Below are 18,482 nucleotides of genomic sequence, written 5' to 3' on the forward strand. Positions count from 1 at the left end.
TAACTCAAAAACTATAGTACTTAGCGAAAAAATGTATAGAAGGTTAATTATGTATTTTAATGTTACTCATAAAACATATATTTAAAAAATTTGTCGTAAGTCTATAATTTTCCAAGAAAAATAGTAAAAAAGTAAAAGTAAAAGTAAAAAAGTAGATATTTTATATTTATTCAAATGTATTTGATAAAATATTAAAAATACGAAAAAATTTCTTACATGAAAATCGAATAAAATTTAATTTCCTGAAAAAAAATGTAATTTGTAATAGCCGAATTCATGTAAATTATTCTAATATTATAGCAGTTATAATAAAATTGTATTTTAATAATCCCATTTTATTATAAAACATATTTTTTACATCCAAATGTATTTTAATTATTTTTTATAAGTTTATTTTAAAACTTCAATACTAAATCCCGGGTGTTGCTTTCTATAATCTTGAACAATCTAAAATTATAAATAATAAATTTTAATTTATTTAATTTATTTATTCCACGAACATAAAATACTAAAAATTACCTGTAACATATATTGTTATTGTTCCTCTTGTTTCGTAAATTTGTCGTTAAACTCCTCCATCAATTTCACACCTCTTTCTGCATTATCATTGACAACTTTTAATGTACTTATAATATTCTTTGCTTCTTTATATTCGGTGGTTGTTTTCCATAAACTTGGATCCTTTTGTAAAAAGTCCGGGAAGATACGAAATTATTGAGAGAACTGTATCGATTTATTTTATATTAATTCAAATGGAAAATCTTTACATGCAAAATGTTAAACGTCATCAAATTGTAAAACAATTTTTTTTGATATTCTTTTTTCAAATTCATCAGTATTGATTTCTTCTTAATTTATTTCCAATATCCGTTTTGCCATTTTAGATTTTGTATTACTATCAATGCGATTATCAAATAAAGAAAATACGGCACAATCATAATTTATGTACCACAAATGGTTGATCAATTTTTTTATTGCTATTTCTTACATTTTTTTATTATGTTTTGTATAATCAACTAATTTTTTTAAAAAAATTATATCATTAAGTGGAGCTGTTATTGGATCGGAGCACATATCCATGTTTCTAAATAACATTTTACAATGAAACAACATATTTCTTGTAAACCTCTTTTTTCAATTATCGAGAACTTTAACTGCTGATAAAATAACAAAATTTTAAAACAAAATAACACCGAGCTAAATGGTAAGCACCAGGTGGTCGAAAATGTATACCTCGTGGAGGTGATTTCCCCGAAAATATCATCACAAGTTCCATAAATTCTTTATAGTCATCTCTTGGATAATTATCTTCGGGTTTTTTTTTTTTTGTACAAAATAATAAAACATCTTCAATTACATATTTTAATTCTTCAAATACTTCTGGGTGTGATATTCATGTATGAAAATTACGTAAATCTAAATTCTGCCAGTTATTTTTAAATCGTTTAAACAATAGAATATCAGGTCCAGGCTTAACAGATAGTTTTGATGTAATAAAAACAGTTTGTAAAACGATTTCAAAAATATTGTGACGACAAGCAAAAAATAGAATCGGTTTAACTTTTGTTCAAGAAGAACGCATGCACCATTTAGACGGCCACTATTTGATGCAGTAGTGTCAAATACGAAATCTTCAACTTGATCTAATAGACACCAATCGTTTAAAGTATTATACACAGCTGAACATATTTTATTTCCATTCCCAGATGGTAATTGTGGAACTCTTAATAATTGTTCAACATTAAGAGCTGTGATAATCACAAGAAGATGATCTATTGTGTCCTTTCTTGTTAAGTCTGGTAGTAATTTTGAATCCCAATGCACAACGCAATATTATAGATTTACATTTAAAAAATTAGATTTTATAGCTTCAGATAATTGTTCATGACACTTTTCTTGAACTCTTTTAATTGAAAATCTATTAATTATGTACTTACTAGTATTGACATCAAACGATTCAGCTGCAGCTGTAAGTAAATATACAGCATCTCGGTCACTTACTTTGCATTTATCTAATGCTGCCGATAAACGGTGGTTTATAATTTCCTTTCTTGCTCGTTTGATTGATGATGGTCCAGGACTTTCAAGATTTATAATTTCATCTTCATCAGTGAAGTTTTTATCTGATGTATAGTCCATAGACACAACTGTAGTATAAAAAATTATTAGAAACATTGTTTTTGAAAGTAATGATTTAAAATTATTAATTTACATTAATTTTAAAAATATAATCATAAAATAAAATAATTATATAAACTACCTGTTGATTTCGATGCGATTTCGTGTTTTTCTTTCTGTCTAGCTTTTTATTTGGGAAAACGTGAGTTGGGTCCCGAGCTATTTAATCGCTTAAAATAAACACGAGTTGGGTCCACGATATTATTCGATAATACTCAAATTGGGTCCGTGGTAATTTCCGGCTATATGAGTAGTCTTAACAATAATCAGTAATATCTTATCTTACAATCTTATAATCATATTGTAACTTGTCAGTATACCGGCACGTGTCAAGGATAAAAGTCCATCAAATAAAATATAAAAAGTATAGCCTGTTTTTTTTTTTTGTTGTTATATTACATATAAAAATTAAATTATGGATTTCATGTCAAGCGAAAAAGGTAAAAAAATTATCATTAAAGACGGATTTAAATTTCGCTTCCACAAAATGTTGCGGAATGATGCACAACGTTGGAAATTTTATCTTAATATCTGTAAGTGTTTTTTAAAACTATCTTGCACTTTAGACATAATAGATAAATGTAACGTGCATAATCACCAAAAATGTGATGAGAAGGTTCTGAATAGACAAAAGTTAAGTAACTCGGTTAAAAGAATGATATTTCTACACGACCTTCAAAGATCATTAGATCTGAGTTGAAAAACAGCGATATAATTTCGATAGACACTAATGATTTGAAATTAATAAAAAACAACATTCATCATGCTCGTAAAGTACTATATCCTAAATTACCTAAAAGCATACAAGACACCCATAGTTGTTTAACCACAATGAACATAACTACAAACAGAAGCGAACCATTTTTATTCTGTAATAATTTGGTAGATAATATCATAGGTTTTTCAACTGAGACGAATTTGAAAGCTTTGTGTGATGTTACTAAAGTATACATGGACGGGACGTTTAAAAGTTGTACGAAATACTTTTTAAAACGTTTTACTATTCATGGATTTCGAAATGGATTGTATGTACCATTGGTTTTCTTAGTATTACCCAACAAAACATTAGAAACGTACACTTAAGCTTTTCAGTATACTGTGAATTATTGCACGTCTCTTCAACTGAATTTTCAACCTACCGAAATATATGTCGAATTTGAGGTGTCAATTCATACGTCTGTCAAGTGTGTTTGGCCAAATGCCATTAAGGGTTGTAGATTTCACTTAGCGCAAAGTTGGTGGCAAAAAATTCAACAGCTTGGGCTATCAAACGCGTATAAACGTTCCGATAATGATATAAGTGACTATCTTAAGTGTGTTTTTGATTTACCGTTTTTGAAACCAAAGGAGGTGTTTGATTGTTTTATTGATGATTTAATGACTATCAAACCAATTAATACAAACGTCGATAAATTTTGTGATTATCTTCTATAAACATATATTGAGCAAGATGCATTATTTCCTCCTAATATTTGGACCGAGTTTGCAACAACCACAAATCGCACCACAAATAGTTGTGAAAGTTTTCATGAAAAATTAAATGCTAGTTTCAGTGCAGCTCATCCTAACATTTTTGTTACAATAGAAATTTTACTTGGGATCCAAAGTGAAATTTACGTATCACTTTGGAGCTCAGTTATAACATTTTAAAAGTTAAAAAATAAGGACCACCCTAATATATAAATATATATATGTATGAATACCAACATAAATAATTCTGTAGATTTTATTATTAAACGTCGAGAATAATGACAAAAAATGTAACTTCTAAAGATTTTATCAATTAATAAAATATAAACTTTAATCCATAAATATCTATATAATATTTAATACCATCAGTCTAAGATCATGATATGAATATCAATACCATACTCAACTCTACAATAATATCTTTGTGCAGCTTAGAAATTGTAATGTTAAAAGTTTCAATTCAATTAAAATTTAATTTTTCTAATCGATTAATGTTGATGATTTTTATATAATCTTACTATCATAACCATTGATGAACGTGAACATAATCAGACTAGATACGATGAAAATATAAATCCGTTCTAGATTTTTGAACGTTTAAAAATTAACGTAATTAAATACAACAACATCCCACTCAATAAAATATGACAAAACAAACTGATATATGGTTACTGTATAATACAAATATACAAATATTAAAATAAAATATGAACAATATGTAGTATTACATATTGTCTAACTCATTATTTTGTGCTAAAACACTGAAATGAAAATCAGCACAGTATACCTACGTACGATTCCAAATGGTAATTTTTAATGACAATTCCTTGAAATTTTGTAATTTTCTGGAGAACTACCGAAGATACACCATTTGTTATCCTATATAATATTATTATTATTGTAAAACGCATACATCGGGAGTTAATATTACTAAGAATACTTCCTCTTTTAATTTATTTTGCTTTTTGATACTACACTCGAATAATAATGAGTTTCCTCAAAATACACATTATACACCTGCGTATATCCGAATAAGTTTGATTAATATTCTTTACGATTGTTTAATAACTTTATTACAATGATAACCTGATCGTTTCTCAAATCGACCGACATCAAAATTTTGATAACATTACCGCAGCCGCCATCGTTTGAAAAATAAAAATAACATATATTCTAATATCACACATGCCAAATGTATTGTTCGGTTCGCATTTTCTACTCAATATCTAGATATCGTGTTAAACGAGATGAAGATACGCTTAATAATTGGTAATTTTAATTCGATTTTTCTAATGAGAAAAAAGGCAATTATCTTATTGAAATTATCGTATAGGTCAAAAATCAAATGTCAATCAAAATTAATTTGAACCAGGAGCATATTTAAGTAGGAGCTATGGTCCTGCTACCCAGAGCGGGTCAATTTTTAAAAACTCAGTGGGGTGGTAAATTTCTAAAAGTTTAGAGGAAAAAGACAATTTTTTATTTCATAAGTTAATATACAAGACCATGACCAATGGTTCTCAACCTTTGTGAGCGTGATTTTAAAATTTAAAATTAAACTATTCGTGACTACAAAATAATATAAATAAAAAAATATAATCCTAATCTTATAAATTTAAATTATAATTTCTAACCAATATCAATAATTGACCAATTTTTTTCTTACATTTCAACATTTAACTCATTTAATGATTCAAAATATCACTTAAAAGAACCAAATTGTCTATCTACACATCATCATTAAATTTTTCAGCAAATGAGTAGTTTCTTTCTGTTAGAAAAATATGTATTTCTGTGCATAAATACATGACACGTTTTATAACATACTACAACGCTTTTTTAAAAATTTGGCCACTAATACTAATATTTTATCTACTGAACAGTATAATGAGTTGTGCACTTCAAAATGTCACTTTTCTAGAACATGTTATAATAAGTAAATAATAGTTAAAGTAAAATATTTATATAATAGTAATAATATAATAATATTATTATCCGGTCCGGTCGACGGGCGAGCGGTTGTACCCCAGTTGGGAGGCCGGGGAGGGTAATCGAATGTTCTAGATCATCGATATTCCCGAAATAGCCTTTGAATTTCCAGCGTACCGGTTTGGTCGGTCCGATGTGGCGGTGTAAACGCGTATAGTGCACTCCAAGACTAGACCGGACCGGACCGTATCATTTATTATATAGGTACTAGAAAAGACCGATCCCGGACCGACATTCAAAAATAAAACCAAATTAAGTAAAATGTTAAAAATAAAATATAAAACCATATAATTATAAAGTTGTCCGCCATGTATTTGCTAGGACTGTTCGATTGTTTCAATTAATCGATTATTATTTTTAAAAATATTTATCACTGATTAATCACATAACCGATTAATCGAAATGCGACTGTTCATTGTAAATTCTTGGGTACGACTCTGCGCACATTTACCTTTTTTACGACACGATTGCGCACAAAATCACAACTCGTTTGCGCACACATATTTTAGGTTTAAATAATAAAGGTACAACTCATTTGAGCATATTTCCTTTCTTTTGCTTAATTTTAATTAATTAATAGACTGTATAAAATAATAATATATATGCATATTGTATATAAAAAAAAATAATATATAAATTAAGATTTAACTATTTTGCATTTCTAAGTATTTATTATATAATTTAACATCGAGCGACCAGAAATTGGCGAGAATAAGATATATATACAACAATATAATACAGATAAAAGTAATAATAACGTCAATGATTATACGCGTAAACAATATTGTCAATTATTAATTTAATATTACAAAAATTAAAATATTTTAAAAAACATGCATTGTAGGTTTAATAAGTAATAATAGTAGTCTATTAGTTATAAAATTATACTAATTTAGAATGGTGGCATTTAAGTCCGATTTTCTTTATATAAGTTAAACGATTAATAATATTATTTTTATATTCATTCCAAATGTTTTCCAATTGTATCTCCTTATTAATTATCTCTTTTCTTTTGAAATTTATGATTTTATTGTTTATTGAATTAATTTTTAAATCAGTGTCACTTTGAATTTCAATAATGACGTCGATTACTTGATGTATGTGCGGATGAGCAGAGTAAAACTGACTGTTATATTGTTTGTGATAACTCTCTGCACCATTAGTAGTCTTAGGATTATTAGTAGGTTTACAAGCCCATAATGTTGGAGGAAAATTGCTGTCCGATGCAATGTAATTTTCTAAAATATAATCGGAAAATATAGAAATATTACTAGACGTAGTACTTGGTGCTATCGACATAAGATCACAAAATCCATCAGAAACTTCGTCAAGAGGTAAATAACTTAATCCAAAAAAACATTTCATCCATTTGCCAACTTCTGAGTCGTTGTTTAAGTACTCGCTCGATAATAATTTATGTTGTTGAATATGTCTAAACCAATTTTGCCCTAAATGAAAGTTACAACACGCGATTTTGCAGTAAGGGAAAATTTGCAATACTGCATTATGCGCAAATTTTTCAAAGTCGACATGAAAATTGCTTAAATTTATTATATTACCAGTAATTTGAATACATATATTTTGTAATGTTTTCCACATATTGATGTAAGTATCAGTATGTTTGTTACTTAAAAAACAAAACGCCACAGGAACATAAAAATTGTTTTTAAATACGTGAATAGTATAAAGTTGAACAAAATATTCGGAGCGAATGAAAATGTCCCATCCCCAAAAACGTGTTCTGCACTTTGTAGCAATTCCAAATTTTGTTTACATGTAAATATAAATATATTTTCATCATCACTAACGAAAGAAAATGTATTACCTTTGTAAGTAAGATTATGCTGATCATCAATTAATTGTTTTTTAGCATCTTCTAAAGATCTCGGTATGTTTGGAAAGGATTTTTTTCGTTTTTCATACATGGATCTTCGAATTAATTTCATATCGCTATATTGAAGATGTTCAGAGTTATCATTGTTTTTCAATTCCCGGCGTATTAGTTTATTTGGTTTAATATGTAAATCCTCTTCAGCTCAACGTTTCAATTTGCTTCTTACTACTTCTCGATGAATTGTTCGGTCGTCGTACTCGTCATGGGTATGCGTGTTGGTCATTTTTAAAATTTTATATGATTCATTAACTAACCTAACTACAGCACTTACGGAACATTTTTTATTTGTACACCTAAAATGTTTATCGCCAGATTTTAAAGTTCGGAATTCTCTAAATTTATAACTTTCTATGTTTAAACATTTTTTTCCTCGACGCGTTTCAAAAACATCACAAATTTCGATATCCATAGTCAATACAGTTAGTAGTTATAGTACAGCTTTCTGGCGAACGACTGTTTAAAAGTATTACGCTTTCCTAATACACGACGATTATTTTAAATCATTATATATTGATATTGATATGCTGGTAATTTGTGCTGATAATTTGTACCGATAATTCAATTACTTTAGGTAAGTCCAAATTTAAAAATATAAAATACATGTTACTTAGTGATTATGTTGTGCGCAAACGAGTCGTCCGTTTACAGGTAAACGACTGATTTCGTTGTGCGCAAACGAGTCATCGATATCCAGGTAAAAAATTTAAATTGTGCGCAAACGAGTTGCACCGAAATTCTTAACATATTACCATGGTATAATCACAGAATGGTGGTATACAGGGCCGGCCTTAGGTAGGTATTTTGCTGCCCGAAGCGATTTAAAAATTTCCGTCCATTAAATTATAATACTTATACCTATATTTGCATAGAAATAAATTAATAATGAATAAACATACTTTTTATTGAAGAAAAACTAATCTAAATTAAAATAAATCCAGATCTTCATTAATAAATACAAATATTTTCATAATCATTAGGTACCTATTTAAACTGTATAGAATACTAAAGAAAGTTATATGAATGGTACATAATAAGTACATAAAGATAAGTTATCTGCATTTTCTTGCTTTTGCATTAGCAAAATCTTTTACCGTGTCAACGTCATTTAGTTGTTCTGCCAATTCATGTTCAATTGCTATTATAGCTAATCCACTTTATCTTGAACTATGGTTGATCTTAAATATGTTTTAGTAAGTTTGAGTTTAGAAAAAACTCCGTTCTTCACTGACGACCGTTACTGGTAGTGTTAAAAGTATACGCAATGCTATACATATATGTATACATATATATATATGATAAATAGTTAAATGGGAGATAAATTTGATTGAACCATTATCGTCAAAACTGTTGATTCGTCCGCTATTTCAATCCCATTAATATCGGCGGAATCACTATCCGTTAACACGAGTCGTAAATCAGCATAGTGTTCATCGCATGTCATAATTTTGATTTTTTCAATTTCATACAAAAATAAAAATATATCATTATGTTCTTTTGATTTTTCAAATTTTTCAGTAATACGATTAATAGCAATATCGAGAATAAAATTAAAAAAATTAACTTTCAAATGTAGTTTTGGGTCATTTATCGGTTCGTCCACATTCTAATAATTGAAATTTCTTCGAACACGTCGTACCAGAATTCTACCCTGGGTATGTTCAATAACAGGTTTTTTTTTTTTTGAAGATATCCACTTATAGCTTAGATTAATTTAAGATTAAGTTAGATTAAGTTAACCTTGTATAAGTAATGTTTATAAAATATTTAATTATATTTTGCAAAAATTTAAGCTGTATAATAATATAAAATATAAAAACGTGTGAGCGAAAATTAATTATTAAATATACCTAGTATAACATTTGGTATTTATAAACACCAATGATTTCTGGGCTCATGACTGGTCATCTAGACTGAATTTATATAAGAATGAATATCCTAGACTAAAAAATAATTTTTTATTGTTTCTATATTTGGCAAGTTTAGGGACCATAGTTTTAAAATTTAATATTCGAATGAAAAAATTGATAAAACGTACATACTATAATTAACTATATGCCTACAGTTAAGAGGCTGTACTTAATATTTTTACATTAAAATAGGTACTCTAAAATTACTATTAACGCTAAAGAGATAGATTATAAACAGAAAATAATATACATATACACCATAGATACATTTAGAATATCGATATTATTAATTATAATCTGTATAATTAAAATTGTGAGAAACAAAATAATATAATATACACCTAACCAACCAAACAACATACACTATAATAAAATTTTTATTTACGTAAGTAGATATTTCCTCATTCTGGTTGCATATTCGCATATTTAATATACAGTAGTAAATTAATATATATATTTAATATATCATTGGTTTAAAAATCAGTATACATACAAAAATGCAATGATAATATAAAATTCAGAATAAGTATAAACAAATTTCAAGTCAAATCTGTCCACAAAATGATTTATAATGTTCTAATGGAAATAATATCATATACAGTTAAAAAATTATTCTTAACTGAAATGTATCATTTCATTTTAATTTACATTATTAATACAACAATATGTACAATTAACTATTAAGTTAACTATTTGATTTTAATATAATACTCATCAATTATAGTTAAATATATTTTCCTATAATATGGCAATTTCATATTAAATTTTAACAGTTTAAAAATAAAATACAATTTTTTTAAATGTTTATTTTCATAACATTATTTTCAGAAAAAACTTAACTAAAATTATTTATTTCAAAAATGAATATTTTTGTACATTTAAACTGCCATAAAAACGTTATTCAAGAAATTTCCTCTACAATTATTTCTAGAAAATAGAATTCATAAATGATGCACATTTAAAATTGTTATATTTTAACTGAAATATTAAAATGTACATTTATCTCTCAATTTCTTCATTAAATTCATTAAATCTGAATAATGCATTATAAGATCAGTTAATGAAAATTAAGTAATATGATTATCAATTATGATTCATCAGTTAATATAATAAATGCTATAAAAGCTATAAAGATATAAAATTGTTTCTCTATGATACTCAATATTCAATAAGAATTTATTTTTCACACTTAAATATAATTCTTTTACAACTCATGAGACTTTTCTTATAGACACTCTTTATATATACTATTCACAATAAATTTGATGAGTTGGATAGTAGTGTGTTTAAATAAAAACTTGGTACTTAAAATGAATAAAATTGTTATTTATTAAAATTTTTTAATCAATCATCGACTTCTTTTTGGAGTTTTAATAAATGTTGGTAAAGATGGTAATGGAAGTTTCAATGTATACTTTGTTTTATCATCTTTTACTGGTGTAGCTCCTACTACTTTCATTAGCATAATCAATCTATAAAATAAAATAATAAATTTTAAACGAATTACTACACAAGTATAAATAAAAAATAAAATTACCTTTTTTGACTACTCATTGGGAGGAATGGTGAAACCCAACTTAAGTCAAAAGTATTCTTGTTAATTAAAATCAAGATTATAATTATATGACAAACACATTTATCCTTCATTTTCGATGAAAAATCTCTGAAAAGTTTTAAAATAAATAAATAAATATAATTGACCAATTTTCTATATTTATTTACCGCCCAGTAATACGAAATTCCAAAAAATTATCCAACACTTTATCATTTATCACTTCACAATTTGGATAAAGAACAAAATTTGCATAATTCAAATCAGCTGATTTATATTTTAACAACTGCACCAGTCCATCAGCAAATGTAAGAAGGCAAATATTTTGAATTGATTTATGAGATAACTTTTGAATATTTACAATAAAAAATCTTGTTAAACTGAAAACAAAATGAACAAATTCAAAAAGTTACAAAATTATATTTTATAACAAGTATTGATAAATATCGAAGCATTTTTGGTATGATCCATGCACATTTAAATTTTTTCTTTAATTTATAAAATTAAAATAATATATTACATTTAAAATATAACTTTTTTATTAAAATACTTTATTTTAACTCAAAAATATAAAAGGTAATTTAATATACTTTAACATTTAATGAAGTAATTAATATAAAATAATTAACTACCACTGTAAACATTATATTATATATATTTTAAAAATACCATAAGTAAAAAATAATTAATTTATTGAAGAGTGTAACTCTTAAATTTGATATAGAAATTCTGCCACATTAAATTTGACTTTATTAACTATTATTAAGAGTCAGCACAAAATTAAATAATATAAATACATTATATAAAGTATAAAGATAAAATATACAGAATAAACTAAATAGTCGATGAATTATCACATAATAGTTATGTTGTTTCATAAAATCATTACATTATTAGTTGTGCCTACAAACATAATTCCGAAAACATAATACAAAATATAAAAAAGTATCATGTTGCATTATACAAAAATTTATATTATACCTAAAATTATATTATAATTTAAATATGATCACAGAATATTGTATTAATCGATTTATAAATATTTTAATTTAAAAAAATAATATATTTGTATGAAAAACTCCCTAGAAAAAATTACAATTAATAATTACTATATAAATAATAAATTTAAAGAATACTATAAACATATCAATGTTATTGATTTATTATACACTGTATTCCTTTTGGATTTTAATAATTTACTTACTCTTCATTATCACTCTTAATTGGTAGCATGCTTATAATTTGTTTTGCATAATCAGTCATTAAATCTATTTCACTTTCATTTAATAATGTTGAAACTGGATATACCAAATCAAGTTTGTTTGAAAACCGATTACTTCCATCAGGTAAATAAATTGAAAATGGATTTGGCTTAGAAAACGACGATTCCAACATATCGGCTGTAAAATAAATAAAATTATTTTATACTAATTTTACATTTATAATTAATTCTATGCTTACAAGAAGATGAAATATTATCAAAAACATCAGTCTTAGAATCCACTGTATCATTAATTCTTGATTTTGACATACGTATAGACTTTCTTGTTCCAAATACCTTGTTGAATTCATGATTTTTATCAGTCAATGAATCGTCTTCAAATGTTTTTGTTTTAAAATAATCAGGCTTTTTAAGATACATCACTTTTGTTCCGTAAATTAAAACCTAAATCATACATTTATAGGAGTAATCAATTTTGTATTGTAAAATTTAAGATTTAATTTAAAACAAACCATAAATATTTATAAAAATAAATTGTTTTTAAACAATTACAAACCTTATTTGTTTTCTTATTTCTCAAAACTAAATATTTTTTTACAGATTCCTTTCTACTAGTATCTTCTTCTTCAACAGTACCACCATGATGGTTGAATATTTTTAATATAGGTCTTTTAGATGTATCGTCAAATGCCATTCCACAATCCAACAATTCTGTTGAATTTATATGACCAACTTCAGTAATAGCTAAGAAACAAAACAAGCATTTAGTAACTTAAAAATCTTCAAAAAACTTAAAGAAAATGTTATTGTTTTATTTAAATTATATTATTTGTATTATTAAAACTAATATAATGAAATTGGAAACAATAAACAATTGCTAAAATAAATGTAATTTCAAATATTTCTTAAAAACATTTTTTTTTTAAATTGTTCAAGCAAAATATTTATATTACATACAACTGTCTCCCAAAGATGAAATTGTATAGCAAAAAAAATCAAGTTCCCTGCTTATCTAGAAAAATATACTTATTATAGTTTATGATGAAACCAAATTAAATATATGCTTAGTAAAGATTTTATTGGATAATTCACCAATCGAATTTCATTTTAAAATAAATTTTATAGGTAAGTAGTTTGATTATTTTAATATAAAATTTTTTACTATAAATCATAATATATCATAATTTTTCATTATAATTCTGTATAATATGATATAAAAACAACATTTTTTTCATTATATATCTAAAATCAAGACCAAATCTTAAAAAAAATGTAAAAAAAGGTCAAATATTTATTGTACAAGAAACCAACCACCAAAATTAGCATAAGGTAATATAGGGTTTTTTAAACTTGGTAATCACATACCTCTTAATAGAAAGTCACATTGGTCAGGTTTTAATGAAATTAGTATGCATTAAAAATAAAATATATAATTTGAAAAATTAAACAGCATAAGACCAATAATTATTTATTTATTTATTAATTAATTAACGGGTAGAACCCTTTACAACAATTTAGCACATAATAATTACATCAATAATACAAATCATACACATAAGTGTATAAAACAAAAAGTATAACAATAATAATAATTTTAAAGAAACAAAGCAAAGGACAATGCATAAGAAAATTGGTATAATTTATAAATTACAATAATACAGTTAATTTCATTACTATTGATGAATGGTGCTCTCGTTAACCAATCGCATAATATGATCCAAAGGATTATTATGACCGTAGTTAGTGGTGTAAGCAGAAACTATGTAGGGAACATGATGTCTAGTGTTGCGAGAGGGGACTTTAAAATTGACTAATGACAAAAGAGAGAGAGCGTCAACACTACCATCTACCAGTTTGCGCAAAAATACTAGGTTGGCATTAACTCGTCGATCGCCAATGATAAAAGGCTAAATTCCTGCATAACTATAGAATAATCATGAGGGGGGTGTTTTATTTTTAATATAAATGCAGCTTAGGATAAAAATCTTCTTTAGATCCGTTCTAATAGGCAGGAATCTGTAACCGTATAAGGGTCCCACAAGACTGAGGCATACTCCAATATGGAACGGACAAGAGAGCAATATACAGTTTTCAATGAAGACTATAGATTGAACTCCTTAGATACACGTATTACGAATCCAAGTGTTTTTAATGCTTTACAACATATGTTTTCAGTATGTGTATGGAAGTTGAGATCCGTGTTAAATATGACACCCAAGTCTTTTTTACTATACACAGGAATTAAACTTGTACCATTTATTGAGTATGTGTAATTAATTGACGAGCGATGCCTTAGAAATGACATAGAATGGCATTTTGCAACATTAAATTGCAGCCCAATCTTGTTAAACCACGACACCAGGTTATTAAGATCGTCCTGGAGTGCAATACAGTCAGAGAAATTTTCAATTTTCCGATAAAGTTTTAAGTCGTCAGCAAACATAAGTAGCTCACAGTTTTTGACTACTGCCTGAATGCCATTTACATTTAGAGCAAACAAAATCGGGGATAAATGTCTTCCTTGAGGAACACCAGAAGATATCTTAGAAATGGAAGATTTACAACCAAATACTTTGACCCATTGAACTCTTATCAGCCAGATAGGATTTAAACCATGATATAAGTGGTTCACCAAACCCAGATTTATATAGAGTGTCAATTAGGCATCCATGGTCGACTCTATCAAAGGCTTTGGCAAAATCCGTATAAATAACATCCACTTGGATGTGTTTCTCAATAGCCTCCAGAACAAAATTATTAAAAACCATTAAATTAGTAGTGGCGGAGCAGCCTGGTCTGAACCCATACTGTTCATCAATTAGAATTGAGTAGATCGGCGACTGGATACTCTTCAACACTAACCATTCAAAAAGTTTAGAAATATGACTCAAAATCAAATTTTGTATTTATTATATATACAAAAGTTTGTTTATTCTCAGTTTGATATTTGAAACATGTCAAAGTGTTTTATAATTAATATCAAGTATATAAATTAAATGTATTGTTTATCGAAAGTTATATAAAATATTTTGAAACTGACAAAATAGAGAATTAGGCTCAAATTAGTGTATATAAATAATATAAATAATAAAATGAAGAATTTTAAAATTCACTAATAACTTAATAAACAGATTTATAGATTACATACAATTGTAATAAAACAAGAGCACTTCAATAAGTTTAAACATAATAAGTTAAACACGTAAAAATTCATGGTTTTTGTAAAAATCCTTTTAAATGACTTTACGTTCAATCTTGTTGTTCAAAATCTAACACATTTAACATCTGTTACCATTAATTTGAAATAATTTCAAATTCATTATTGTACCCTAATATAGATCAAATGTTTATCACTACTACCAAATGTATGCATGCATATAGTACGTATTCAAAAAATGTCTATATCAATTTTAATCTTTCACATATCAAGGGCCAATTGGAATTCAAAAGGAATGGAAAATTTCATGATGTTCCTTTGAAAAAGGAACTCTTTCCGTTCCCTGTCCTTTGTTTATAAAAATGGTACTATTCTGTTATGAAGAAATCCATTCCTTCCAAACACTGCCTACCACCGTAAGATAATACTTACCGATGACTGGCGGTACACTAGGTTTCGTGTAAATTCGTTCCACTAACCCTTCCATAACCAACGGTGGAGTTACACTTCCTGCGGTTAGGATAAATAAGTGAAAAATAATCAAATCGATTTGCCACCGTTCCGTGAAGCGCGCACACGGTCGTGCGGCGAAGACAATTTCTGTACGATTATATTTAACACAGCAATTAACACTGCGCCGAACGTACGCATGAACAGAGCGTAATGCTTTCGGTCGGAACACACGAGTTGATATTATAATGAGTCACGTGGACGTAATATGTAAATACGATTAGTTGTCTTGAACCGTGAGTTGACTCTTATCGTTTTTTTTCATTTTTTTTTTTATTATCAGCTCGTATCACGCGCGAACTCAACAATATTGTAGCGACAGTGCGTTTAGCTCACGGAGGTTATAAAAACGTAACAATACAGCGCTGAGAACGTGCGTGATAACCAAAGATTAAACGGAACGCAGACCACAGATAAATACAAATATGTTTCATATACATATGTACTTTTATCAATCTGTGGCACAAACGGAACAAGTTTTACAGGTCGTTGGCCGTAAAACGCTGGCGGACGGTCAAACCTATAATCTGATTTCAGTTACACGTGACAATTATAGTCATGACAACAGTGGCGCAACTAGGGGTGGGATTTAGGGGTTGATACCTATTTTTAGGGCATATAATTGAAGTTTTCAGGCAATTTTTTATAATTTATCTTTGAATTCTTAATTAATAATATATTTGATTATGCGTATCTGGATTTGATCGCTCAAAACATGCACGTTTAGTACGTAATTTACTACACTGTAGTATTAAAAAATACGAGCATATCGACCCATGTTCCTATTTTATTAAAAATAGAAAAAATGAATTAAGTCGAAAGAAATGTTTCTGTTTATAACAATCCAACGACGATCATAACAGCAAGTTTTAAAATTAAATTAAATGTAAATATTTAACAAATAACTACATATTTTGTTATAATTATGTTAAATAAATATAATTAAATATATTGGATTACATGATTTTTATAGTATTGTTTTTAAACTATAATAAATATATTTTTTTACGCATTTTTTTTATTTTTAAAGCATTTTTGCATTTTTTTCTATTCTTCGAGCATTAAAACTTCAGCCCTACTGATAACGCTTTAGAAATATTTTTTTTAAAGTTTTTATGAACTCTAGCTGGTATTAATTTTTATTGATATTTTTCCGTTTTATCAGCCTTTATTAATCTAGATTGGATAGAATCTTTTTAAAGCAAATATAATATCTGTATTACAATACAATAGGGAATATATGAAATACCTGTGGCTTTAAGTTTTTTATTTATAGAACCTATACCTAACTATAATTAAGAATATTGACTACTTATTTTTAAAATTATTTTAATATTGTTGTATTTTCCACTTTTATAATTTTTTTTCATCTACTCGATTAAATTGATCTGTATTAGTAACTAATTTTTATTATGACCCAGATATCAATTTGGTTAAAATACAGAAAATATCACTGCCAATCATGAACTAATAATGTTTAGTTAATGCTTCAAAAAAAAAATAATATTGTATTATAGCCATACTGGAATCAAATGCTGGTGCTATCATGCAAAAAATACATAAATATTACATCTATTTAATTATTTTTTGTATTTTAATCAATCAATTTCAATTTCACAATTAAAGAAAGTAGATACAATATTTTCTAATCGATAAGTACTACACAAAAAAAATTATTTATGATTACGCCATAATAATTAGTAACAAATTATTTAGAACTACATCAACTACAATAGGTTTAACTGAAAATCAATATTTTTATGAAATTTTTTCAAAGTAATTATTACATAAATACATGGTAATCAATACATACTAATATTTGAAACTAAACATACATACTATATATACATTTATAATAAAACATATGGTTTACTGTTTATGAAAAACATAAAGTTAAAAGTTATTTATTATCAGTGAATGACTAAGAATTTGTTCAATTAATTCATTACATACAATTTTAATTCAGTTCTCTATTTTTTTTTTATACGTAATATAAATCTAAACAAGTAAAAAAAAAAAAAAAAAAATAATAAAAAACAGAGCAATTAACAAAAATATTTAATGTATTGTACTGGCATTCCATAAAAACTTTCTTACTGTTTTAACTATTAGGAGTGATTAAATGCATCAAATTCATTTTAATTAAATTCTAATATAACTTATGATAAAAACTTAGGTTAACTTAATGGTACAGATTTTAAAATATATAAACAAATAAGTATACAAATTTTTTTAATTAACATTAATATTTTTCATTATATGAATACTTAATACATTAAAACTGAAAAATATTATTTTATTACCATAAAATAATTATTATAGTTATATAATTATTACATAAAAATACAATAAAATGTAGCCAAATATATATATAAAGTTGTTTTCTATACTAATAATTATAAAAAGAAGATTTTATTAGATAATAATGTTTTATTACATTTAATAATATCCAATCAATATAATCAAGTATATATTTTTTTCTCTGGTAGCACAAATACTATACAGGTTAATGGCAATATATATATATATATATATATATATTGTATAAAATATATGAAAATGTCTAATAAAAATCTAATTAAAAAGTTAAATATAATTTTAAG

General features: G+C 26.2%; 2 protein-coding genes across 2 annotated transcripts; both read right to left on the minus strand.

Moving 5' to 3' along the window:
* Positions 1–390: 390 nt before the first annotated feature.
* On the minus strand, positions 391–7,442 carry LOC112689039. The gene is made up of 5 exons (XM_025562536.1): positions 7,197–7,442; positions 6,576–7,085; positions 1,938–2,147; positions 1,627–1,796; positions 391–447 (listed from the first exon to the last, which is right to left on the minus strand). Exons 1-5 carry the CDS (start codon positions 7,234–7,236, stop codon positions 391–393), a joined length of 987 nt encoding a protein of 328 aa, XP_025418321.1. The 5' UTR covers positions 7,237–7,442.
* Positions 7,443–10,597: 3,155 nt separating this feature from the next.
* Positions 10,598–16,135, minus strand: LOC112688943. The gene is made up of 7 exons (XM_025562383.1): positions 15,802–16,135; positions 12,769–12,956; positions 12,452–12,656; positions 12,195–12,390; positions 11,161–11,370; positions 10,976–11,101; positions 10,598–10,910 (listed from the first exon to the last, which is right to left on the minus strand). Exons 1-7 carry the CDS (start codon positions 15,854–15,856, stop codon positions 10,787–10,789), a joined length of 1,104 nt encoding a protein of 367 aa, XP_025418168.1. The 5' UTR covers positions 15,857–16,135; the 3' UTR covers positions 10,598–10,786.
* Between the last annotated feature and the right edge of the window lie 2,347 nt (positions 16,136–18,482).

Source organism: Sipha flava, unplaced genomic scaffold (genome assembly GCF_003268045.1).
Source record: "Sipha flava isolate LNK unplaced genomic scaffold, YSA_version1 41_pilon_pilon, whole genome shotgun sequence".
Classification (NCBI taxonomy): Eukaryota; Metazoa; Arthropoda; class Insecta; order Hemiptera; family Aphididae; genus Sipha; species Sipha flava.